At 37.4% G+C, this 26,373-nt stretch overlaps 1 protein-coding gene across 1 annotated transcript; it reads right to left on the bottom strand.

Moving 5' to 3' along the window:
• Nucleotides 1-2,345: 2,345 nt before the first annotated feature.
• Nucleotides 2,346-26,344, bottom strand: LOC128361046 (alpha-2-macroglobulin-like). The gene is made up of 35 exons (XM_053321600.1): nucleotides 26,244-26,344; nucleotides 25,950-26,130; nucleotides 25,652-25,808; nucleotides 24,632-24,684; nucleotides 24,005-24,025; nucleotides 22,763-22,928; nucleotides 22,593-22,677; nucleotides 22,345-22,489; nucleotides 21,514-21,631; nucleotides 21,292-21,401; nucleotides 21,038-21,205; nucleotides 20,376-20,603; nucleotides 19,481-19,544; nucleotides 19,240-19,385; nucleotides 18,696-18,845; nucleotides 17,625-17,765; nucleotides 17,437-17,527; nucleotides 16,906-17,074; nucleotides 16,374-16,599; nucleotides 15,783-15,909; nucleotides 15,497-15,618; nucleotides 15,347-15,398; nucleotides 15,102-15,185; nucleotides 14,392-14,568; nucleotides 13,681-13,756; nucleotides 13,251-13,407; nucleotides 12,627-12,701; nucleotides 6,545-6,707; nucleotides 6,038-6,225; nucleotides 4,415-4,627; nucleotides 3,983-4,107; nucleotides 3,689-3,779; nucleotides 3,534-3,602; nucleotides 3,346-3,451; nucleotides 2,346-3,193 (listed from the first exon to the last, which is right to left on the bottom strand). Exons 1-35 carry the CDS (start codon nucleotides 26,327-26,329, stop codon nucleotides 3,153-3,155), a joined length of 4,371 nt encoding a protein of 1,456 aa, XP_053177575.1. The 5' UTR covers nucleotides 26,330-26,344; the 3' UTR covers nucleotides 2,346-3,152.
• Between the last annotated feature and the right edge of the window lie 29 nt (nucleotides 26,345-26,373).

Genomic DNA, 26,373 nt, shown 5'->3' with positions numbered 1-26,373 from the left:
TTGTTTGTTATATAATTCTATAGATTATAACATTAATTTATTCTAATGAAGGGGTTCATTTATATTCAATTTATATTTATTTTATCATTAAGATTACATTTAGACTGTTCTGGAGATGTGGTTACAGCAACTGCGCGCATGTTTGGCATGGTCTGTGCCTGGTGGTCAGTGTTGGGAGGGTTACTTTTAAAATGTATTCCCATAGATTACTGATTACATGATGTCCTAAAATGTAATCTGTAATGTATTCCCTTGGAATACTTAAGTAAAATAATGTATTCTAAATACTTTAGGATTACTTTTAGCTTACTTCAAAATCGTCTAATTGAAAGTGTTTATCTGTGACACTGATTTTAGTTAACACTTGCTTTAGAGAATGATCTTATTCCTGTCTTCAGAGAAAAAGTTATGCAAATACACAAAACACAAATGCAGTACGTTTTGTCCTGCAACTGATACTATCTAAAGACAAATGGCATCCAAGAGTCAACATTCTTCAATTTATTTTACCTTTATTAATTTCCACAGCTCAGAAATTAGGGAAATTAAAATTAAATTTTTTATTCTTAAATATTGGTGGATTAAGAAAAAATTGGCCTCCAGCAGGAAGTTCACGCCCTCTAGAAAGTAGTTGCAGTTGGCTTTATCTGTCACAATAGCACAGTTCAACCACTAGATGGAGACAAAAACTGTGAGGAAACTGGCTTGAATCGACTCAAAATGATCCAGAGACATTGGAGTAGCTGTTACTAGGAATATTATGCAACCAGACACAACTTTTAACCATAGAAACAGCGGAGGGATGACATAATTTGTGGTTGTATATTTACAATAGGAAGTTTGTTTGGATTTTTCTTTGACGGTTTATTCTGCGATATATCATATATGACTATATTCGTGCTTGTTTAACTGCACTGAGATGTTTTTAAGTTATGGGGGGCGCTGTTGCCCCCGCTCAACTGCGAGTGGTTCTATTTTATCTAACCATTTGTCAGGAACCGCATACAAATCCATTAAATGGAATATCTCCTGGAAAATTACAGCCCTTATTTCCTACTTTTTATCATAAGACTCTATGCATGACCCCTTATGAAAATATATCTTCACCAAAGGGGTGTCACCTTCATGGAAGTACAACAAATATTTGTAAAAGATGGGTGCCTGGCTGAGCTTACCCTTACTTTCTACTTACAAAGCTGTCAGTGGGTCATTCAAACGGGCTCTGGATGTTACCATAAACAAGGTAAACATAATTATATTTAAGCTTTGTCTAGTGTATTTTTACAAATACTTTCAATTGCAATTGATGGAAAAGAAAATGAGCGTTTTTTGTTTAATCTCTGAGATGAAAAAACATTATTATTATTATACATGTTTTCTTCTTCAGGCTCTGTACTAAAGCCCATTCAATTTGAAAAAAAAAACAAAAATATGCTAAATTTTAAGAGCTCAGACCAGAGCAGGTCTTTTGTATGTTTCCTGGTGATGTTCTCCCAGAACTTCACAGCAGACATCTTCAGCTCTTGCTGGTTGTAGAGTCTCTCTTCCTTTACTACACAGTGGTCTTCAGCATGTTGACTGTAGCTCAATCAGAGTGAGATCAGGTGGTTGACTTGGCCAGCTGAGGATGTTCAATCCCTCCCCCTTGAAGCTCTTTGCTTGCTTTGGTCTTTTGTGGATTACCAGGGGTTTGCATGTTGTGGTGACTCCTCTGGGGTTTAGGTTATGAGGCATTCTCTTGATCGTTAACAAAGACACATTTCCCGGCTACATCCTTGAGAGCATTCTTTGCTCACTTTGCATTCATTAAGGGCTTTTTCGTCACCATGCAAATGATTTTCTGGTCCCAAATGGGATCTAGTTTCTACTCTTGTAATAATTCAAACTAGTGTAGTTTAACCCACAGTGTCTCTCACATCCAGTAAAGGCCCATTTATCTGTGTGTCTTTTAACATTTGGTTATAGAAGCTTGGTTACATATTGACTATTAGAAGGAAACTTGGTGTAGCTGGCAAACTAACTGCTAAAATGCTAGCCAGCTGTGACATGCCAGTGTTAGTCATTCATAACAGACATGAACTTCTATCTATTGTTTGTACTGTGCTGTTTCCTCCCACCGGACATTTTGTGCTTGGAAGTGTAAATCATTTCATTCAATAAGGACTTTTCTTGCTAACTGAGCTTGTTATCTGGTTCTCTAATAATAACTTGACACACTGTTTTTCAAAAGACATGTTTATCTTTGTTTCAAAGGTAGGACAGAGAGGCACTTCACTAAAGCAGTTTTATGTAATTAGGTAAATCTAAAACACCAATTTAACACTTTCTAACACTTTCTAACTTTCTAATAAATCTAATTTAAATATTAACCAAAAGTTTGTAAAAAATGTTAAGAAGTCGTCCATGAAATGGTTTTACATTAATTAATTAATCGTAAATACATTGTTTATTGGATTTGAGACACTAGGACACTGTAATGGGCATTATAGACCACTGCAGCCCTAGTCCAGTAATTTGGACTCACATTTTTGATTCTTGACCCACCAGGCACTATCTGATTGCATTCTTTTTTATGAGATGACTATGACTATTGACTAGAGGTAGAGAAAGTACTGCTTTTAATTGTGATGTGATTTGCACCCTATTTATTGATTTATTTTTTTCTTATTGTACTTAAGTCCTCTCAGCAATTTATTTTAATTTAATCTCCATCATTAGGATTGGTCAGCTAAGGGTACAAGGTTTTCCTCAATCTAATTTATATATTGATGTCACAGAAACTTGTTCAGTTCTCCAACAGTGCACTTTAAATTGTGTGGGATGTTTGATTGTGCCATATCAACAGCGGTTATCCTCAGGTAAAAGTAAACCATTTCCTAGTGAACATACCTGTGTGGTCATCCTCAAACAGCGATGATGGATTACAACACCCACATGTCTGCCCAATATTTGTGAATTGCTGACCTCAAGGACAGGGACAAGATACATATCCTGACCACCCTTCATTTTTCATGCTGCAGTTGATTTCCAAATCATTGTACATACCTAGATTATCTGTTATTTTTCAAACCAATTTAAATCAGTACTTCTTTTTGGTTTTCTTATTAAACTATAGTTTTAAGTGTTCTTGTATGTCATTGCAGATGGTAACCTTAAGCACAGGGGTAGGTGTATTCTATCTCAGCTTGGTCACCTGAGAGGAAAAAGAGGAAGGAGAGGAAAGACAAAAAAGAAGAGAAAAAACAAAAAAATTGTCAACACATTTACAACTTGTAGTACTCAAAATGATACTTCTGATAACTGGTCAGTTTGTCTGGAAGTAGATTTGGGGTTAATGTCATTTACTTGGCTGATAGTAGTCATAGATCTTGATCACGGCTGGCTTTAGGTTCTGCACAGGGATCTCCTGTATGAGCTCTAAGCTGTGGTTGATGGCCACGATCTTTGGTAACTGTTAGAAGAAAAACAAATACATAAATAGTAATAAATCTAAAGAGCATCATGTAGATTTGTCCACTGTGAATTCCTCTTACCTCCCGTATGTACAAAAGAACATGATCTTCCTCTTGTTCAACATTATCCACCAGCAGAGCACCTTTGAGCTGTGAGGACATGATATTCAGCTGGGTTACCATGACGCCAACACCTGACACAAATATTACAAGTTAAAACTATAGTAATAAATTACCTTCTTCAAAGACTCTGGATTTGGGACAAATCCAGAGAGCATTTTGATGTCCAGGATCACCATGTTTGTCATTAACTGCTCTCCCCTATAGCTGTGATGGAGACATAAAAATGTGATACACAGTGAGATATCACTATGTACTTTATAGTTGTGCTAGTTGTATGCAAAGAGAGTTTTTAATATAAGGCATTGACAGTACTACAATATAACTACAAAGTTTTTCCAAACATTTCCAACATGTTTGTTTAAAATTACAGTATTCTTCTATCATCGTTGTACCGTGGATGCACTCACAGTGATTTTAGCTTCAGAGTGAGTTTAGGTCTGGTGGATGTGCTGGAGCAGGTGGCCTCTGGTTTTACCTCAACACTCAGAGTAGTAACATCAGTAGGAGTTGGGATATTATAATGAAGAGAAATCTGTAAAACAGGTAAACAAGCAAGGTTTAATATTCATAAAAAGTGAATAGGAATGTTAGGAATTTCCTTTACCGCTGGAGAATCTTGTTTTCACAAGCTAATGATTGTAGTTTAAGGTTTTTTGATTGGAAAATGATTTTGAGCAATACTGCCTCTTTCGTTAGGTAGGAGAAAGAATATTTTAAATTAATAAATCCTTAATTTTTGTGTCTCCCAATCTTTTTGACAAAATGATTAAATGATAATGAAATGGTCAGATTTCATTCCTTATTTGGAACAAGAAACAACTACCCTAGTGTTCACTGACCTGCATTGCAGCACATGTTGTTCCTTTCACCTCCAGACTGTACTTTCCTGTCACATCCTGCAGTGTCTTCTCCTGGTAGAGCAGTTTGTTGTGCTGGTTCACATCAAATGTCATCTGGCTACTGGGAGACTGAACTGTCACTGTGCTTGAACCCTCTGGACTGAACACCAGAGTGGAGTAGAGAGCCAGAGCCTGAAGCGCTACCACTGTGTCCTACAACACAGACACACAGACACACAGACACACACACACACTCACACACACACACACACACACACACGCACACACACACACACACACGCACACACAAAACATTAAGTGCATATGTACCTATCTTTACCTAGACACAATTTCTCTCTGCATTCTGTGTGGTTTAGAAAAATTGCAGGTCAAAGTTCCTAGTTAGCAAAACTAACATAAAATAACAGACACTCCTGTCACATTTTTGAAATGGGATCTTTATGATCGGGTGATATTTAGATACATGCTTCTCACTAGGCTTTACACGATCATGATTTTTGTGGCCGATCACCGATCAGTGAGTTTAAATAAACCGATCACCGATCCGATCACGTCTTCTTTGTCCACGCTCCATTTCTTAAACTCGGCATGCTCCTCCTCGTGTTCCCTCCAGGTACATTTGTGCTGTTGAAACATTTTGCAGATGCTTCCCCACGACGTACTTTAGTGTTGCACAGATTGCAAATAGCTTGTGTTTTATCTGTCTGCCCACAACACCCACATGTTTGTTTGAATCCGACAGCTCATGATTCAAGATTAAAAAACTTTATTCTCTGTCTCATCGCGACAGGGCTCAAAACTAACTGTCAGATTCAAACAAACATGTCGGTGGTGTGGAACTTCTTCAGAGTAAATGAGACAGATAAAACACAAGCCATCTGCAATCTACGACATTGATCGACATTGATCGGATCGGCAAATTAAGACATTACAGCCGATCTCACAAATTGCATAAAATGCTAAATATCGGCCGATCCGATATAGCCAGATCGGCGTAAAGCCTACTTCTAACTGAGAGTTAGATTATACATTTCCACTGGATTTTCTGAGGCTTCACAGAAAGAGGTGATTTGTTAAAAAAAAAGTTAACAGATATAATGGCGGGCTCAGGATTGGCAGTTCGATTCCTGGCTCCTCCAGCAGGTTGGCATGCTGTGTGGTAGCCCCTTCCATCAGTGCATGAAAGCGAGTAAATGGGTAAATGAGATGTAGTGTAAAAGCACTTTGAGTGGTCATTATGACTAGAAAAGTGCTACATAAGTACAGACCATTTATTAATCCATTGACATATGTTAAAGATCATAAGATTGTAATTGTATTAGCTATGGCCTAACGGTTTCTCAGGTGGAGTTGCGACCTGCAACTATGTCGTAATCAAAACCACTCTGATAACACATAAATCCCATATGAGAACTGGGACTATAAACTCTCTTTCACTTGGAGTTTTCATCCGGAGGGAAGTGCTAGGCGCAATTAAACCGCTAATTTGCCTAATGAGCTGCCGTTTTAGTAAATCAGATGATGAAAACACAGAAATTGTAAGCTCAATGAACCACAGCTCACATTTGTGCAATGCCATTTTATCAGCTGTTTGGGATGTACCTGTGTAGAGGAGAAGCCTCCGTAATGGTTCTGCTGCCCTGTCAGCCATCTGACGATGCGGCTGGTGTAGCCCAGGTCTTCAGTAGTAGGGGAGGCACTGAGTTTAGCCAGCAGCACATAGGAGCTGATCTCCACAGACAGAGAGGTTGATGATTCTGTTGTTGACTGAGACCAGTGGAGGAAACCCCCTAAAGACAGCGAATAACAATATATAACCTTTATTTAATCAGGTGGTTTCATTACGATCAGGACCTCTTTTGCAAGAGAGATCCAAATACAGTGACACAGTGAAGTGCAGTGCACAGTCGTAAACTGCATCAAATTGTTTTTAGGTGGACAGAGCAGCATGAGAGTACTACATGTCCATATTCAGGCATAGTATTCCTGTCCTCAAGAGAATAACATGCTTACTCAGATCATAACAGACAACAAACAACAAACAGGCACAAGTTGAGCTACATTCACAGTAATGAAGCCAGAGTGATGCCATTTAGGAGGGTGACTCACCATCTTTTAATGAAACCTTGTCTAGTTGCTCCAGAAGTTGAGCTCGAGTCTCCATGTCTCGAGTCAAGGTGAAGACATACGCCAGCAGAGCTGTAGTGTAGATGTTATCCAGTTCACTGGCGGACTCCCTGAGGCAAGACAGGCTCTTATTCACCACAGCATCCTGAAACAGATCAAAATACACATTATAGTGTATGTGCTTGTGACTCAACTGCTTTTGTTTTATCTTAAACCTACTCATTAATTTTCTTTTATGTCTTTTCATAGACCAAAGACAATTCTTAAAATGCCTTAAACTGTCATGTTAAATTATAATTTTATTCAAAGACATTTAAATGAATTAAGACATCAAGTATCTCTTCAGTGAGTTTCAATAAAGACTAATTATTGTTGTTGAGACAATTCTGACTTCAAGGATAAAGTCCATAAATAGCAGGTACAGAGACACAAGCTGGCAGCTAACCACTGACAGCCAAAAACTGTTTACCAGCACCACTAAACTGAACAAAGACTCATACAGAGATAGCAACATTACTGCCAACACAGACCAACATAAACCTAGTCTAGCACAATGACTTTCCTAAATTAAGCCAACAATGCTAACCAACAGAACAGAGAACTTCAGTTAACGTTTTGTTCTGTGCTGTGTGTGCCATGCCTCTATTTAGCTGCTAACCGTAGCTAGTTAGCAGAACTAATTCTTTCATCAAACTGCTCCCAGATGCTGAAGAAAAGTATCTATTATTAAGCTATAAATTTAAATTGGGCAGATAATACTGTGTTACAAGCAAAAATAGAAGTTATATCAAGTGGCCAAGGTCCCAGCTATGAATTTTATGTAAACAATAAGATAATAATAATATAAAAGAAATAATACTTATTTAATCATTTCTTTTATTAGATTAGATTAGATAAGATTATTTTAATTTCGAATGTGTGATAGAAGAAAAAAAACAAAAAAACAAAAACAACATATAAAAAAGAAAGCACAATATTCTCACTGAAAACAGTGAACTTACACCTGACAGAAAATATGATGCATTGTCAACCACATTCGAAAGGGAGTGGGAAGAAGTCAACACTTCTTGAATCCCACCCCTACTTCTTAAATCGCTGCTGGCTAGCTGCTAATTTAATTATTAATTCATAACATCCTACAATTGTTACTAATATTATATGTAATGTCAATATTTGCATCTATATTTACTGTTATCAATATTATAATCATTGCTACATTTTTCCATTTTTTCCATCAAAAATAGCTATATACATACATACATACACATATGTACATACATACATACGTACGTACACATATACATACATATATACATATATTCATATATATACATCCCCATATATACATACACATCCACATATGTACACATACATACATAGACAGATATACTTACATACATACAACATACATACGCACACATACAAACAACGGGCACCTGAGTCACTTAAACACCTCCATCCCTGTACCTCATAAAAATCATTTCTTTATACCTCTTTTTAAACTGTATTATGTTTGGACATTCCTTGAGCTTTAGATTCAGACTGTTCCATAATGTCACCCCACAGACAGAAAAACAAAAACCTCTCCTCGTCCTATGCACCCTAACACAGTTACATTTAAACAATCCCCTTAAATTATAGCAACCCTCTCCTTCAGTGAACAATCTTAGAATATTTCCTGGTAGTTGATTGTTTTTTGCCCAAAACATAATTTGTGCAGTTTGTAATTCTACCTGGTCTGCACGTTTTAGTATTTTTGACTGTAAGAATAGTGTGTTTGTATGATCCTGAAAACCAGCGTTGTGAATTATTCGAATTGCTCTCTTCTGTAAAATAAATAATGGATGTAATGTACTTTTGAAATTATTACCCCAAACCTCTGCACAGTAACTTAAGTAAGGAGAGACTAATGAACCGTAGAGAATGCGGAGTGATTTATTATCTAGGAACTGCTTTGCTTTGTTTAATACTGCAATGCTTCTTGATACTTTAGAATGTATATGTTTTATATGTGGTTTCCAGCTGAGTGTTTCATCTATTATAACCCCAAGAAATGTATTTACAGCAACTCTTTCAATAATAACTCCATCAATCTGTATCTTAACTTGTGAATTCATTCTGCAGTTACCAAATATCATTATTTTAGTTTTGTTCAAGTTCAGTGATAACTTGTTTATGTCAAACCATATCTTTAATTTGCACAATTCAGAGGAAATCTTGTCCAATAACAGCTGAGAGTCATCACCAGTACAGAAGATATTTGTGTCATCTGCAAACAAAATAATCTTAAATATCTTTGATATAGCTTATATCATTGATATACATAATGTAAAGTTTGGGGCCCAGCACTGACCCCTGGGGGACACCACAAGAACTACCCCCCTGATACCATAACGTTCCAGTTTTTTTTATTAATATGTCATGATTTACTGTGTCAAATGCATACGCGTAGATTACGGGGGGGACGGGTGGGATATGTCCCCACCACTATTTATAATTTGAATTTTGTCCCCACCACTTTTAAAATGTGCAAACCAATTGCGACCGAAAAAAAATCCCCACATACTCAACCGAAATCGTCGAGTCTAAATCATGCGATAGGCGCGCACTATGACATCCTCACTGCATGCACACCTGCCGTTAACGTTAGCGATAGATGAGAACTAGCAGTTAACGGAGTTAATATCAAACATTGTAAAACAAGGTCATTTGTAGGTTTCTCTGCACTTACAGCGCATTTTTGCTTGCTGAAAAAGGATCTGATATCCGTTCCGGCTTTTCTCTTGGACATTATGGATCCAGTTAAATAGCTTTGCGACTTGCCTTTATTTTTGTTTGTAAAATTTATGAAATAAGAAATATTTAACGTCATAGCAAAGGGGAGGGGGGAGGGGGAGGAGGGTAAACGTGTGCTGTCTGTACACGGCGTTATAATGGAGAAGTGGCTTAAATCATTTTCAAGACAAACAGACAAAATTGACATTTTTATTCAGAAAATAGCCGGTCCTTTTGCTTCCTGTAAAAAGCATGCTTGTGACCCTGGATAACGATATGGATACATCATCTAGCCTGCATGTGGACTGCCACATAAGGTAAGAAATTGGTTTACGTAATTTTGCTGCTGGTTTTGTTTGCTCATGATGACCTGGCCAAAGGTAACCCATGGTCCTAAACTACGATTGTGATCTGATTCTGGCTGGTGGTCAGCTAACAAGCTACACACAGTGGGATTGCTATACCAATGTGGTTATAGTTGTTTTGTCTGATTGAGATATGTGACGTTAGACTTGAAGCCTGGTAGGCCTATCAATATGTTCTCGCATAACCTATGTGATTATCCTAAACTGTAGGATTTTATTTGCGGGCAATTTGCTTATGATGTAACGAGTGAAGTCTACATTGGTCCTTCGCAAGTGTTTACTGGTGGTCAGGATTTGACAGATGCAATTCTCGTCTGGGTGCTTTTTTCTTCTGTTTTTTTTAATGCAGTATAACATAAGCTGCCAGCAGCCCTGGCTCTCAGAAGGCTGATGCTCAGTACCTCGTTTCATTTCGTACCCCCTTTACAGTCTGGCATTGTTTGTCTGGTAAACTTTGTTGATGTCAAGAGAAGTGTTAAATTGCCAACACTGTTCTTTGTCCTATGTGTATTAGTATTACATATCCCGAGCCAATACACTGGTGTTTCCAACGCCGTTTTGCAAAACAAGCCAAAACACAATCTGTGGTTTTCAACTTTTATTGTTCGAATACAATTTTCAACACCTGACAATACACTGTAGAGCAGGGATTCCCAAACTGTGGTAGGCCTACGCGTACTCCCGGTGGTACGCGAGCTGCTTCTAGGGGGTACGTACGCGAGATGAAAAGGGCTATGGCGGACAGGTGTTAAAATTAACTTTTTAAATCTTTTGTAATTAATTCATGAATAAATACATAATTTCGAATCGGATCATAACGATATGGAAACATGAAATTAAAGGATATCACTTATAAACTGTGTAGGTGTTCATCAAAAAAAGGGCAGCTTATTAAACATGACGCTGGAATAGCTACATCAATAGAATGCGTTACTTTTGTGTCGGATGGTGGGTGGTCGTGGGGCAACAGTTTTGGAACCGCTGCACTAATTCAAGACTCATTGTGGATATAACAAGTTTTTTTTTTTAAAACAACAAAAACGGAAAGGAGGGGGGGGGGGGTTTGTCCCCACCACTTCTAAAACCAAACTGACGCCCTTGGTCAAATGCTTTCTTAAGATCAATGAATAACCCAACTGCATATTTTTGTATGGTCTATAGAGTTTGTGATATCTTCAATTAAGTCTATTAATGCCAGTGATGTTGATGTGTTTGCCCGGAATCCGTATTGGCTGTCAGTGAGGAGTTCGTTTTTTTCTATAAATTTGTCCAGTCGGTTGTCAAAAAGTTTTTCAAGAATTTTAGAGAATTGTGGAAGTAAAGAAGTATATTAAAAAAGTGGTGTCTGTTGCCAGTTTTGTATAGTGGTATGACTTTTGCCATTTTCATTTTATTAGGGAATGTGCCTGTTTGGAATGATAAGATAATGATAATGATTTAGAAATCCCCTCAATTACCTTTTTTACACTCATAGCTCATACACTCATATCTATATCTATGTATCTACTAATACAGTCCATTATCAGGGATTTTTCCTGCCAGATCAGGTCCAACATTTACAAAGAATTTATTAAACATATCAATACTAGAGCCTGGTGCTCTGTATATACAACTAATGATTACATTTTTATTTTGTTCCTTATAAATTTCAACTGTGATGCATTCCAAAATATTATCCACTGCTGCAGACATATTGTCAAACACCTTGAATTTCAGAGTTTTATCCACATACATACCAACTACTCCTCCCCCTTTAATTTGTCTATTTATATATCTAAATTCATAGCCTTCAAGCTCAAAGTCTAAGCCTTTATTTGCAGTAATCCATGTCTCAGATATGGCAATGATGCTGAATGGTTTTGTGAAGTGATGCAGATACTCCTTGATTTGAACGAACTTTGCATAGAGACTTCTGCTATTGAAGTGGATGATCGATAGTTTGCTATCTGTCTTAATTCTCCTGTTGAACTGTTCATCAGTATAATAGTCAGAGTTATTGTTGATGGAAGAGAAGAAATTGTTGTCCGGGTCAATATCATGTTCTCGTCGGTCTCTGCTTGAATCTTAATTGAATCTTCACTGGTGTATAAATCGACTCTGAAAACTAATTTCCTTGTAGGTAAATAATCATAATCACGTTGACCATGATGCTTTGTTGGTGTGGTATCAAAAATAGTGACATTTCGTTTCTTTAAGTTATCTTTGCTGCAAACTAACAGTAGGAATAACAGCACATTTCTCACTTCATGTAGTCTGGGTTTGCATTATCACAGCTATTAAAAACACTTTTGTAAGTGACTGCTAGCAAACACTGATGTAATCTTGTTACCTTTTCTAAAATGGGTAATTGTTTTATTGTATATTTGATTATTCTAATGGACTCATCTGTGGTGGAGGCATTTTGGAATTGACACCAAAGATGTAAAAATTGTGGATAACAGTGAGGCTATTAGCTGCCTGCAGTAATATTACCAGGACGTCTGAAATCTGTTAACTTAAAGTGAGGCAACACAAGCACCACCAACAAACAGCATAGTGTTGACTCTATACTGTGCTTTTGGGCTAAGCTACATGTAATTTGTTCTTACATGTCCAAACTTGATTTTTTTTTTAAAGTCAATCAAAAAAGTCAGTCATCACTTTCCTGAAAAACCAAGTAATGTTGTTAGCATTTAACGAGTTCCTCTTGCAGGACATGCTGTGAAATGCAGTATACTAAAGCTATACAGTAGTTTATTAGGAAAGATACCGTTCCTTGCAAAAAAATAAAAAAATAAAAATAAAAACACATTGGGAAGACAATGATGAAAGTGTGATTATGGCAAATTTACTTAAGTTATTGGTTTATGTCATATATTCACATGTTTTACCACATGGGGTTGGCAGTGAACACAACTGGAGATATTTAGAAAGACAGTACTCACATCTTTGGAAATGCCCATCTCCAAGAAGGTAGCAGTGACGTAAGCAGTGAGAGTCACTTCATCAGACACACCACCCTGTTGAGAGGAAGCATTATAAATAATATCAGCATTGTACAGAAAATATTCAGGCTTGCATATACTCTTGACCCTATCCCCTTTACTTGGGAATAGGGTCTTCCAGGGACCAGATACCCTCTCTACATTTAAGAGTAGGCTTAAAACTTTACTTTTTGATAAAGCTTATAGTAAGGGCCGGCCAGTCTTGTCCTGGACCAGCTCCTAGTTTATGCTACGATAGGCTTAGACTGCCGGGAGACTCCCATGATGCACTAGGCTCCTCTCTCCTCTTCCCTCTCTCTATCCATCTATATCCATTTACATTCATGTACTATAAATGCATTCACTAACTTAAACTTCTCCCCCGGAGTTCTCTGTGCTTTCTCATCTCACAGGAAACCTGGAGTTGTAGATGCCTAGATGTCTATGCTTTTTAAATTAAATTAAAGAGTACAGTTTAGACCTGCCTTGAGATTACTTTTGTTGTGATTTGGTGTAATATAAATAAAGATTGATTGATTGATAAACTGACTTGTACCATGAATGGAAACTTTGATCTTATGGTACCTTCATTCTGTTATTGAAGAGTCTTCCTAACTGTTCAAAACAGCCATTATTGCGTTGAATACTCTCCAGCCAAATCTTAGTCTGTTGAACCTTTTCTGGGTCAATGTAGATGAAAGACTGTGCTTTGGCAAAGGATCTCAGCACAAAAGCAGTCAACCTGAGGATATTGAAACAAGGTTAGACATTGAGAAACTATGACAAGAGGAAGCACTTGAAGTGTGCACTCATGATAGTCACCACAATACAATAACCATAACAAACATGATTGAAAGGTTGCAATAATTCATGTAGTAATTAGCTTCAAAGTGATAATCATATCATTAATCTGTAGTACTAAAAGCTTCCAAAAGACAAAAGCCACCAGCTGCCAGTGATCACATCATATACTGTACCCTAAGTATATGTAGATATGATTGAGCAATGTTCTCACCAAGTGTTCCCTTGTCCTGTTCCAAATGTGCTGTAAGCACCATTGTTATGTTTGTAGTTCAACTGTCTCTGGTAGCCTGTGTAACAATGAAAGTATATCTATTAAACACTTTTATTTCCACAAAAGTATTTGTCAGGTTTACCTTCATGATTTTCTATTAAAATTATATAAACTGCATATCAGTTGAATGTCAGTTATTTTTCCCTCAGTTATACCAAATCATGCCACATGTATTCTCTGACAATATACAGCAGTTATGTTCATCTATGATTTTTCTCACAACACTGTCTTCATCTCTGTCAATCCCTTTCAGTCATTTTCTTAGTCTCACTTTATATTTTATATTGGACTTTAATGGAAATGCCTACAATTTTCCTCTTTTATGTTTAAATTGCTGAGTTTCTTTTCTTTAGGGACTGTTAATAAGACAAATCTGAGAAAATGAAAAGTAAAACTTATCAGAAATCCACTCAGCCTCCAGACCAACCAGAGACAACAAGTACGAATGGTAATTATTGTCATCAATTCAAGTCTCTTGTTATCTTCCTTCTTCTTTGTCATGTACTGTAATACTTTGTTATCATGTAATTTTGTTATTTGAAAGTTTGACAGATAACCTCTCTGCCAAGCAAAGAAGTAATGATAGCAAAAACAAAACAACTTGATGAATAATGATAATGGCAGGTTTGAAGGTGTTAATCAAAGACTCACCACTGGTCAGGAAGTTGGTAGCCTTTTCCTTGATGGCCGGGGTCAGCTGATCTGTGTTTTTTAGGTACTGGAGTATGTAGATGTTGGGAGCCAGGAGAGCCATGTTCTGTTCCCCACATCCATACGGCATCTGCAGCATTCCATCCAGGTTCTTCAAGGCCCGACCCAGGATGTCACCTGCACAAAAACACTAGGTGTCTAAATGTATCTGATAAACACTACTAATTAAAATACATATGATTTGTAAAAATGCATTTTCTTTATTTGCAAAATACTAAGTATATGGTTAAAAAAGTAATATGCTTAGAAACAGCAAGTCAAATGTTTTACACAAACTACAGCATGAAAATATGTTTTTATTTCAAACTATTTTTCTTAAATATAACAAGTTTCAAAAAGAACAGATACAGCAGGCAGTCCACGCAAGGAGTTTCTGTATTCTTTCCCACCACTGTATTGCATTTTTTTGGGGTTCCTTGTACAGGCATAATCCTGCAATCACTAGCACTTTTGCACATTTTTGACCATAGAAATTTGTTTCATGTGTTACATAAAAATGATTTTAGTGTAAGTTGTATAAGTATAAAACCAGAACATGTCCTGACACTCCAGCCCCAGTGTCCATTGGAGGAGGATTGGAGGAAGCGTATTAGACTTAAGGATTTGTTTAGTTAAAGCAAAACTCAAATACAAATAAAATGTGTGTTTACCCAGGACTGATATTGAGGCACGGACAGATCCATCAATCACGTTCTCAGGGAGTTTTAAATCTATATCCGCTGTCAATGTCTCCTCTGTGTACAGACAGAAAACAGTCAGCTGAGATGGAGAAAGCAGAAATCACAACTAAATGTCTCAAGTACATTTTTAACATGTCATCTATGCCACCCTTTTTAACTTAGAGCATTTGGTTCTCCTTTTACACAATGTTTGATGGCCCATCAACAATACTGACCTTTAGGACAGAACAGCCAGTTGTGGGTCTTTGTCATCTCAGTTCCCTCAGCCTGTGAGGAAAGGACAGTGTGAGTTCCATTGTTACTTTTATCTTACATTAAATAGATTTAAATGTTTTTCTTTGTCATCTTGTTTTTAGGCTACCAACCTTTACAATGAGTTGTCGTGTTACCACATCAATGCGACCTCTGTCTGGAACGCTCACAATCTCATTGTCACATGAAACCTGAGAAGCCACAGCCTCAGCGCTCACAGTCACGTTCATAACCCCTTTAAATGATCACAAACTATGTGTGAAACTTGATTGATAATTTTCTCAGATTTTAAAAGTTCCAAAATATTCTAAAATGTTTGATTTTTTACAGAGGTGTGTTCTCACTGAAGGAGTTGTGCTGGTAAAAAAGGGACAGCAGTTTACACAGTTTGACACTCACCTAAGGACGTAGGGACCATGGTCCAGGTGAGAGTTTTTCTTCCACTGTTACACAGACAGGATGTGTACTGGTTACCAGAGCGGGGAGTGAGGTTGTAATCTAAGGAGGGGCCTGGAGTCACAGTGACCTGTTTAAGAGAGACAGACATTGATTATAAAACTGATGATTGGCATATGACAATTGCTAACTGCTGCCTTTTTGTAGCCAACCAAACCTGATTTATAAAAAGTCCCATTGCTAATAAAAGGAATAAAAGAATAAAAGATACAACACACTAGGGATGAACCAAAATGTGCTATGACCGTAAATAAAATGACAAAAAACCTACTGCTGGTTTACTCTGGTCTGAATCAGTGGACGTGTCGATAATCTTTTCCCTTGTGTGTCTTTTCAGATTGTTCACTGCACTCTGCTCCACTCTTATGAACATGTTGCTGACATAATCATGTAGCTTAAAGCACCACTTTTCCTACATACAGCCTCACAGAACAGCTACCATGGTCAACACACAAAAAACATTATGGTGTTTTGGAGGCGGTTTATGGTCTAACTGTCATGTAACACTAATAAGTGTGTACAAATATGAATTACCATCATGCAGTTGGACTGGTAGCTGAAAACGGTTGCCTTTAGTTCAAATTGCTCCCCCCGGATGACTGAGTAGGGCAAGCTGAGCTCGAGGAAGAAGGGCTGGAAGACGGTGAACTCTTTACGAGGAGCCAAGCCAAAACCATGAGGGGACAAACAGAAAGCCTCCGTCTCCCAGGTGGTGATGGTGTCTGGGACAGTGACTGGAACATCCTTTGTTCCAGACTCTCTAGATCAGCAGATCAGGGGTTAAAAAGAAAAAGTCTCAAAGAAACATCAGCAAATTATTTTCATGAGATCAATGTGTTAAGGAAGTCAGCCAGCATAGTTAGAGTAGGACTCTAATGCCCATGCTTCATGCCCTAAAACACTGAAGGCCAGGGAAGCCTAAAAACATCTTTCTATAGCTTTTAATGAATTGGACACCATCTTCGAACACAGCATCCAATTCTCTTAAGACATCCACAGTTTATTATCTTGAGACTCCCATTTTTTCATTTCATGATCATCAAAACCCTTTGTGTCAGAAACTCACCCAATTTCCACCAGGTCCCATATCCAAGTCTCAGGGAAGAAAGAGCGGACTGTGACTATTGGTGAAGGAGGAAGATCGTCAACATGGTCGCCTCCTAAAGGTGGAGCTGATCCAGCACCAATATTCATTCTGGATACAACAGGTGGAGCCCCATACCCCCAACCGCCTCCTGAAAAGAAACCGGAAGATATTTAGAGTTGTTCCGCAACTCAGGATTTTCAAAGTTGACAGCATTCTCATGTATTCTCATCTACAGTACGCATTTATCTTGGTACAAACACTGTACTTTGTTGTTATAGGTTTACATATTAATCAATATTAAATTACTATTTTATTTCTTTATTAAATGCAGCCTCCAAGAGAAAAAAGTGTTTCCACTGACAATGTACTAGTCGACTCGGGTATTTATTGAATGATGCATTGACTCAGCCATTTTTTGGGTGCAGCCCTAAAAATATTTAAACAGAAGTGAATGGTAGCAATGACACAGTTAACATCATATCAAAAGAAAAAAAGTCGAAACAAACTCACCATATGGGCTGTAGTGGTATTCTCTTCCTCTATACTGGAGGCATGTAGGCACTCGGATAAATACATTTGTTGCCATCTTCAGCCCATTATTCTAGATAATCCAACCACACAGAGATGTCACTGAAAAGTTCATCACATGTGCAACAGGAAATATTATGTTTTGCGTGTCGTTGTTGTGTAAGAATTACCTGGAAAACTGTATAAGCATCATCTGTCCGGTCACGTCTGGGGAAAACATATCTTCTGGGTCTCACATGCATGCATGATACAGAATCAGAAACTTCATATGGAATATAGGATGCTTTTGTGACGGGCAGTAAGTCAAAAATCTGAAAAGAAAGTTGATTCAAAGTTATAATCTGCAACACAATAGACTGTTAAAACTGCTTCTATTTTAAGACAATACCACAGCAATTAAAATTGGTCATAAAAAAGAAGTTTGAATAAACTCCTCAGATTTTTTTGGTAGTCTTGATTGGGATTGTCTCATCCACTAAAAGGGAAACACACCTGGAATTATCCCATTGAAATGTTTAGGGAAAGGGATGTGGACTGCTCTTTATTTGAGGTGGGAAATGGGCTAGAAACATAGACTTTATAAAAAAGATGGACATATCAAGTTGCAATGTCAACCGTTGGTTTGCATTGAAGCCGGTTTGAAGCCCAGAGTTGCTGCTCTATGCTTCATCTTTTCTGTTTGAAGCCAGGAACATCCAAATAAGGAAAGCAAGTTTCACACTCTGACTCAGTGAGAGTCCCACAGCCAGGGAGAGCAGCAGGTGAGACAGCTGTCAATCACAGCTGTCAAACAATGTACACACTGTAGACATCAAAGCTACCATAAGTTTTCCAATCTTATTAATGGAGCGATAATTTCCAAAATGACCAACAGAACACTTGTTAGAAAGCCGAAATGTAGTGATTGAGACCAGAATGGTCACTGAAAAAAAAGTCAAAGAGAAGCTGAGTCTTTTTGAATGGGATTCATTTGGAGCATCTAGTGGCTGTCAATGGCATTGCAATTTAAGGTTCTTCAGCATTTGCTTCAATCTCAAGCTGTAGTAGTTGCTGCTTGACTAGAATGGACTCCTTGTCTTTCCCTTGTGGCTGATGGGGCAAAACTCCCACGTGAGCTGCATTTCTCAGCAGTTACCATTATCGTTAAATGTGCTTAAGTTCATTTCCTATATCTCTGCAGTGGTTGGTGGGGTCTGGGCTATAGCCTGTGACCTCTGTGTGACTGATGATGCAGCAGTTACCTTGTCTGCTTTCACAGTCTTCCCTGGCTCCTTGATGTGGACGCTCTGGTCGACAGCACTAACACCGCACAGAGAACCAGGCTGAGCCGTCAACTGCATGGTGCTCTCCTCTCCTGGGACAGCTGAAGATTGAGAAAACTCCAGCAATACCTGAGACATACACAATACAGATATTGCACCATCTGGACTATAGAGGTATGACCTGAGGGCCTGTGTTCCCCTCAAGATGACACAAATGTGTGTTGTACTTTAATTCCTTTATATTTTTGACAAATGCCAACAGACCAGATTAATTCTTCCATAGAAAGCATTTTAGTGGAATCGCTAAGATCATTTATCCCCTTCCCTCTTACAGTAAGGGTCAGTAATTGCAGTTCCAAAATTGATTTAGTAGCAGCAAATCAACATTCTTTTGCTCTTTATTACTTCAAATGAGTGTTTTCAGTGAGGGCAACATGTTACTATCCCCTGTCATTCAGCAGGTGTATGATTCCATAGCCACATTTGACAGACACATCTTCATTCTTTTTCCTCTCCCACTGACCTTGTGACTGAAGCATTTCTCAGTGGATATGTCTGCACTGTGGGCCATCACAGTCTCACTGGGGAGGATAGCATAAGCCACTACAACAATCCCTGGTGCCATCTCTGGAGACACTTTCAACTTAAAGGACACCTCACCCTCAGTCACTGAAAAAGCAAACCGACTGTTATGAACTGTCTGCTTTCTGTTAACAGTCATCATTCACATGCCTCCACCCAAACTTGTGATCAAAGTCACCCACCTGGTTTATCTTCTACTTGAATCTGTTTAGAGCCCAGCATTAAAATGGCTCCTCTGGATAAGATCTGAAGCATTTGAGAGAAAACGACACAAAGAATGAATCATTTACCTTCATTTTAACAACAGATTACAACAGTGTTATGAAGTTCTTAGTGGAATATGTGGGTAATGTCCATATCAAAAGGTGTGTCAGTAATGAGTTCATAAGGTAAAAGTTACAAAAACAATCAATTGGTAGCAGTGGGAGAGCCCTCTGTTAAATGTAATTCTCACATTACATCAGTGTGTCTACTGTTCACTGGAGGCATTCAGGTACAGTGTTGAGATTAGGTCACCCTTTGTTTGGAAGGGCTCTCAATACATCAGTGTAGTTACAATACATGCATGTAAAACATAGGAAAATAGAGTTGAAGCTGCTTTTGAGGCTTTGTTTTATAACAGAATTGTGTCACGGAATGTGAAGTTTAAGACATAATAAAGTTAGGGGTTGGGGTTGGGGTTTGGGGTTAGGGTTAGAAAAGTCATACTACTTGTGATCTCCTATAATTGTCACTATTTTGACCATAATGGGATCCTGTAGGACTCACTTTTGTCTCACAGCTGACTGGTGAGAAGGCAGTCCTTTCAAATATTGGCTTTGTTAAGCTACGAATCCAGCATTGTGGATTTGACTTCACTGATGTAATATTAGTTCATTCAGGATGTTAAAACATAAAACTGAATCTACAAACTTTTTTAAAACAGCTTGCTACTACTGCACATTTGCTGCTCACTTTGCGGTTGCCTTTGCAAATAATGACTTTTCTTAGACTTGTGGAGGTTTCTCAAAATCAGTGTCCATGTTTCTGGAAGAGCCAACTGGGAACAAGTTGAGAAATAGCTTGCCCACCACTCACCAGATACATCAAATCTGCAGAACCCTGAGCCTCTCCAGCAACAGTGTACTTAATGGAGATGTCCTCTTCTGACTCGCAGGGAAGCGGTCCATCCTTCTTCTTCACCTCCAGGAAGCTCACTGACTTTGTATCAGGGGATGCCTCTTCCATCAAAGACAATGTGTGTTCTCCAGCCTCATAGTATGGAGTTCTATATTGGCGGTACCCCCGTGTTGGTTCGGTGCTGATCTAGAGTGTAGAAAATAAAGTTTATAAATAAACTCATGGTGGTTAAGACTGTTGCAATCTTTAGAAAATGCCATAATTGTTCTGTGAATGGTTTTATGTTTCAACTAGTGTCATTCTCCTGTTGTTCACCAATATGCTTTGTGTCCTATAGTAATTTCCTTCTGCTTTCTAATAACACTATATTTAAAAGCATAGTGTGATCAAAATATAAATGAAAACATTTAACAAACATTATTTAAAAGCTGATCTCATTTACCCATAAAATTAATCAATTGGGTTGGTGGATCACAACCAAAGAAAATGTTTTGGTATAGAAAGTAGTTCCAATATGGCCACCAGCTCCATTGTAGATTTGAGCTTTTGATTTGCTTTATCATCTGGGGGAGAGAGTTTTGATGTGTTGACATAGGTTGTTAACGCTACTTCTTACTTACAGTGAGGTAGATGTCCCTTTGGAAGGTAGCAGGGCTGAATGAGAAAGTAGCAATACCATTGCTGTCAGTTGTGAGATTCTGGTGCTGTTGTTGTGACCAACCTCGTCCCTCAAACAAGTAGAGTGGCTTGTCAGCAATGGGTGTATCATTATGGTATACTGCTTTAACCTGTCAGAACAAATTGTATCATTGAGCACGCTCATTGTTTCAGTTACACTGTGTGAAGAAAAGTAAAGACCAGGTTTTGCACTTACTTTTCCTTCCACAGTTGATCCTTCCTCATAAATCTTGGGTGTGTCAATAAATGACAGCTTTCCAAGAACATAGGAAATAATTGTTCTTTTCCCTTGTTGGTGTGAAATACCTGCACAAGATCATATTGTAAACATACATAACATTGTAGCTTGTTTGTTTGTTTTAAAAATATACAAATTCATTTTTGAAATATAAATGTTATAAAATATAAGAAGACTTACCGGTCCCCTCCTCCTCCACTTGGGCTTCGATATCCAAAGCATCTTGCACTGCCTTTTCGCCAATTTTTGTGAAAGTGGACATCTTGATGGTCAAAGTGGCACAGCCTTTCTTATCCATCTAGAAAGTGAAATCAAATGAAGAAAGAAAAGAAAAAGTTGAAGGAGTGCTCATACTTTCTCCTTTACAAACTTTCAACTTCACACACTTTGGAATTTCCTTCCTTCCATTTTTTTAAAATATATGATATTCAGAAATATAGTCTATAAGGCAGGAATATCTGCAGGATTAGCAAAGGTGCCTCATGAAGGGAATTGGCTTTATGCAGTTCTTGCTCTGATGAGAGTTCGGGTCCATGTTCAACTCATTGGATCTAATCAGATCAGGTCTCCTTTTAATGCCAATATGTCAAATACCCAAGTGGATCCAAACAGATTTGAGTGTATGTGGTAATATGGTAGTTCACAATCAACAGTATTCAGTGTGTTTGATGAGAGATTAGAATGTGAACTGTCAAGTGTAGAGAAAAATGGGGGTGTTCTTTGTCCATATGAAGAACAAATTAAAGGAAAAGGAGAACAAAAAGGGAAAAACAACTGGAAGACAAGAAAACTGAAGCCAAACGTATTTTAGGAAAATCAGTCGTTGACAAGATTTATGCTGTAAAATGAATTTTGGATTCCTGGAGTAACACAGATATAGAACTTATCATTATTTATATAAAACAAAATATTACATAGATTAGAACATAGTCGTCTATGTATTTCCCAGTTGGTTACAGAGGGTTTCATTGTTGGAAGCACATAAACAAATGGTCACTATAACAACTGTACCTGCTTTGTCTCCTTGTGGCATGGGGCATTGATGTCTGGGACTCCCCCTTCAGGGGTCATTCTAAAAGTATGTCCAATATAGTGACTCAAAGGTCTGCACATCTCAAATTTAACACTCCCTGGCACAGGCTGTCCAAATGTGTACCTAGTTCAATGGAAAAACAAAAACAAACAAACAAATATCAGTATGTTGTTCCAAAAGGGTCACTGACTCAAAAAAACTGGCTCTATTTTAGATATTTACTTACTTTGCACATACATCAACTGTGATGTATTCCTCTTCAATACTTACTTCATCAGGTACTTTCAATGTTACATCAAATTTAGGCAAAACTGGGGGAAAAAGATACTCATCAGCATTCTTGCTGCATTACAAATAGATTCAAATGGAAGGAAAAAGAAATGAACCATTACTTACCATATTTCTCAACTTTGAAGCTGTGGTAGAATTTGACTTCACCAGACGTCACAATAACTTGGTAGACTCCTTCACGGGCCTCAGAGTTCAAGGAGTAAGAAAACTGCAGTATTTTACTATCGGATGTTTCATTCTGCCACTGTCCAATCCGGTTGCTCTGAGGATCCTGTTAAATGAAAGGAAATGGGAAGTATGTATTTAAGACACAAATAGGAAACTCATGTCAAACACAGCCCTAACCATACTGCTCACTGAATCTTCTTCTTCCTCAGTCACTCATATGACACTGGGCTGACATTTACATAGTGTAAAATTGTACTTGACATTGTATTTAATTATTATATTTATTATCTGAAATTATTAATAAATAGTTTCAGATGAATGTATTGACAAGCTAAAAGTCCAGTGACAGGTATATTGTTATCAGTAAATATTGATAATATCTTGCAACAGAATTTGGTACTTAAGAATCTTAATATAGGTCACTTATATTTTTTGTGTCCATGTGGTTTAGTCAAATGTAAAGGGTTTAAAATGTGAAAATAAATGCATGAATAACTTGCACACATTCTATTTTTGTGGACCCAGCATCAAATTTCAGCTAATTATTCCATTTTGAGAGAATATATTAGAGGATTATGGCAAAAATGTCTAAGTGGTATAACCATAGCATGATCTGACATCATAACTTTTTATATTAAATAAAGCTAATGGAATACAATTGTTCTAAATATTACATTTAATCTGGGGAATCATGTCAATCAGAAACCATTTCAAGTTTTTCTTTAAATGAAGTAATTCTTTTTATAAGTCCACTGAAGTAAACTGTAGATGCATCAAATATTTAATATTTATCATTATTTTGTGGTTACACCATTTGACATTTTCAGGAGCATTCAGTCTTACTTTTGGTAAAAAAGAAATTGTGTAAATGTCATCTCAAATGACATAAAACCAACAAAAATATAAAATGTATATTTAAAAAAAACTTATGCTGCTTTTAAGACAATTTTTGAAGATATTTTTGAAATGCTCATCTTGCCAATCCTTATTTGTCACTGACCCGTAGTTTAAAAATGTTGAGAGAAATATGAACTTAAGTCCCACTTATGATGAATATTTCATGAGCTTTAAGGGGTGGCAATTGGATAGTGTGAAAATAAAAAAACCCAACCCAACCCCCTCTGCTAATGACTTCCAAAAATGGATATTGGATAGTGAATATTTTCTTTATAGCCTTACCTCAATTTCAATGATATTGTACTGCAAAACAGAAAGAGAGAGATTTGTTAAATGAGTTAGTTTATTGTTCTCATCACACATTATCCTGTGAGTTCAAGTTAAAGTATTTGAAGTTTATTTAGGAGATCAGTGATGACACATACTCAGGACTTTACAATCATTGTTGTACTGTACACAGTCAATATAGACTAGAATGCTTATATTTTTGAATGAAACAGGTTTAACAGACATTCAAATAAAACATTCTGATTAATAGTCTTTCTGGAAAAACAAACAAAGACATTTTTATTTAATTTTTAGCATAGTTCTAGTTATTTCTTATGAAAACAGGATTATGTGCTGCATACAAAAGACAGAGAGAGGTTGACAGATTTATCACAGGATCAGTGAAAATCGTTTGACTCAGCACAAGCAGGTTTACCTAAAGGGGCCCCTTTAGGTTGTACTATTGACCCTTGTCCAGGATCAGATTGACTAGAAACATGCTTGGTTAAATAGCACACCCATGTCGATAATTTTATTATGCAACATTTGTTCAGTTCAACTAACTGGTGTGTATAACTGGGGCATCATACAGTATCACCAGTATAAATTAAATCTGAAAGAAAAAAGAGACAGTTCACTCACCACACTATTGACAGGTCTGAACTTGGTATCCATTGAAAGGACTCTGAAACTGACTGAAAAAGAGATTACACAAAGCTCATATCAAACAGTGTTAAACATCTGTCTACTAAGACTAAATCATTATTATCCCATGTATGGGTTAGACACTGTTAGACAGGGGGAAACAAACCGGAATGACTGATGATAGCTTGTAAGATAATCAACATAAGAAGTTGCTTCTATGCTACAAACTGCACAAATGCAAAAGTAACATAGAAATTGTTCAATATCACAAAAAGGAAACCTCCATTTAATCTCTTTGAGAGTGAATAGCAAGCCCTGGATTTTCATAAGGTGCATGTTTGTAAGTGCTTAATCTAAGTATGCAATATGAGCTATTCCATAAACATAACACATCTGACACATATTTCTGGTACATTTTGATTAATGCAAAAAGCATGATTTTTATGTATGCTAGCAATACTAATTTAATATATAGTAATGTACAATACCAGTCAAAAGCCTTGGGAAGATGTGTCCACACCTTTGGCTGGTACTGTATGTATGTATACACTTAGCTTGTGCATCTCCTAAACAGCAGGAACTTCTTCCTAATGTTAATTTTTTTCATATATAAGCATGACTTTAAAAAGCTTTAACCTGTAATGCTCATTAATGGTTTAAAATAAAGACACAAGTAATTTCCCACTAGTTGTAAGTATAAACTCTGTGTAGTGGACTAGTGTTATTACTGCTTATAGCTGGCATTTAGCACTTCTATATTGCAGTTATGTTAGCTAGCCAGAGCCAACATATGTAGCAACGAGTGTCATAAGAAAAAAAAGGGTTGAGAAATGGGAGATGCCACATACCAATTTACCTCTAAACAGTCATAAAAATAGTTTTAAACTTTGTTTTTCAAATTCTGAAAAAGTCCATATATGTGGTATTTTGACATTGTGGCAAAGTGTTTTCTACCTATCTTAAGCTGTTTTCACAGGGATATGGTAGTATACTGGGTTCAACATCATAGATGGTTACCTGTTTGTCCAGGAAGGTAGATTGGTTTATCTGTTTGGATGAATGTCATTGGTCGATAGGCTTTGAACATGACTTTCCTGACTTCTCTTGAGTGATATCTGTTGCTTCGTACCTCCACCTCCAATGTCTGCACCTCTGTATCCTGCACTGTAGGAGACTATAATAGAAATATATTTTATAGACACTACCCAAAAAGAAAACACAATCTCATACTGTAAAAACAGAATTCACCAAGAGTCTCGTAATATTTAACTTCATCTATTTCCAAATAAACATATTTCCTATCATGAGAGCTGACCGTAAATGAAATGCATTGATGGAGGTCTTTGTCGGTTGACTGCTTGAGGAGAGTTGTGTTCTCCACATTGGACATCAGAGTGACAGTCATGTCCACAGTCTCAGTTGACTGCAGGAGACTCACACAGAATCTGGTCTCAGCTCCAGCTTCCATAACCGCAGGAATGGTGACCATATACTGCCTACAGCCACAGAAACATACACATACAGCAGATACCTCACTTGGTCTGATAGAGGAAGAAACACCGACTAGTTGTTACACAAACAAAATGAGAAACAGTACAGAGAAACTTACGGTCTTGCCTCTGTTAAACCCACACAAATCCAGCTCAAGAGGACACACAGTGTCCATGTCTGCAGCTGAATTCCAGGACGACCCATGACTGACTGTGATCAGCCTCAGTCTCAGCATCTCTTAAATAGTG

The sequence above is a fragment of the Scomber japonicus genome, chromosome 6 (genome assembly GCF_027409825.1).
Source record: "Scomber japonicus isolate fScoJap1 chromosome 6, fScoJap1.pri, whole genome shotgun sequence".
Taxonomy (NCBI): Eukaryota; Metazoa; Chordata; class Actinopteri; order Scombriformes; family Scombridae; genus Scomber; species Scomber japonicus.
Note: the sequence above shows the minus strand (reverse complement) of the source record. Positions and strands in the feature narration are given on the sequence as shown.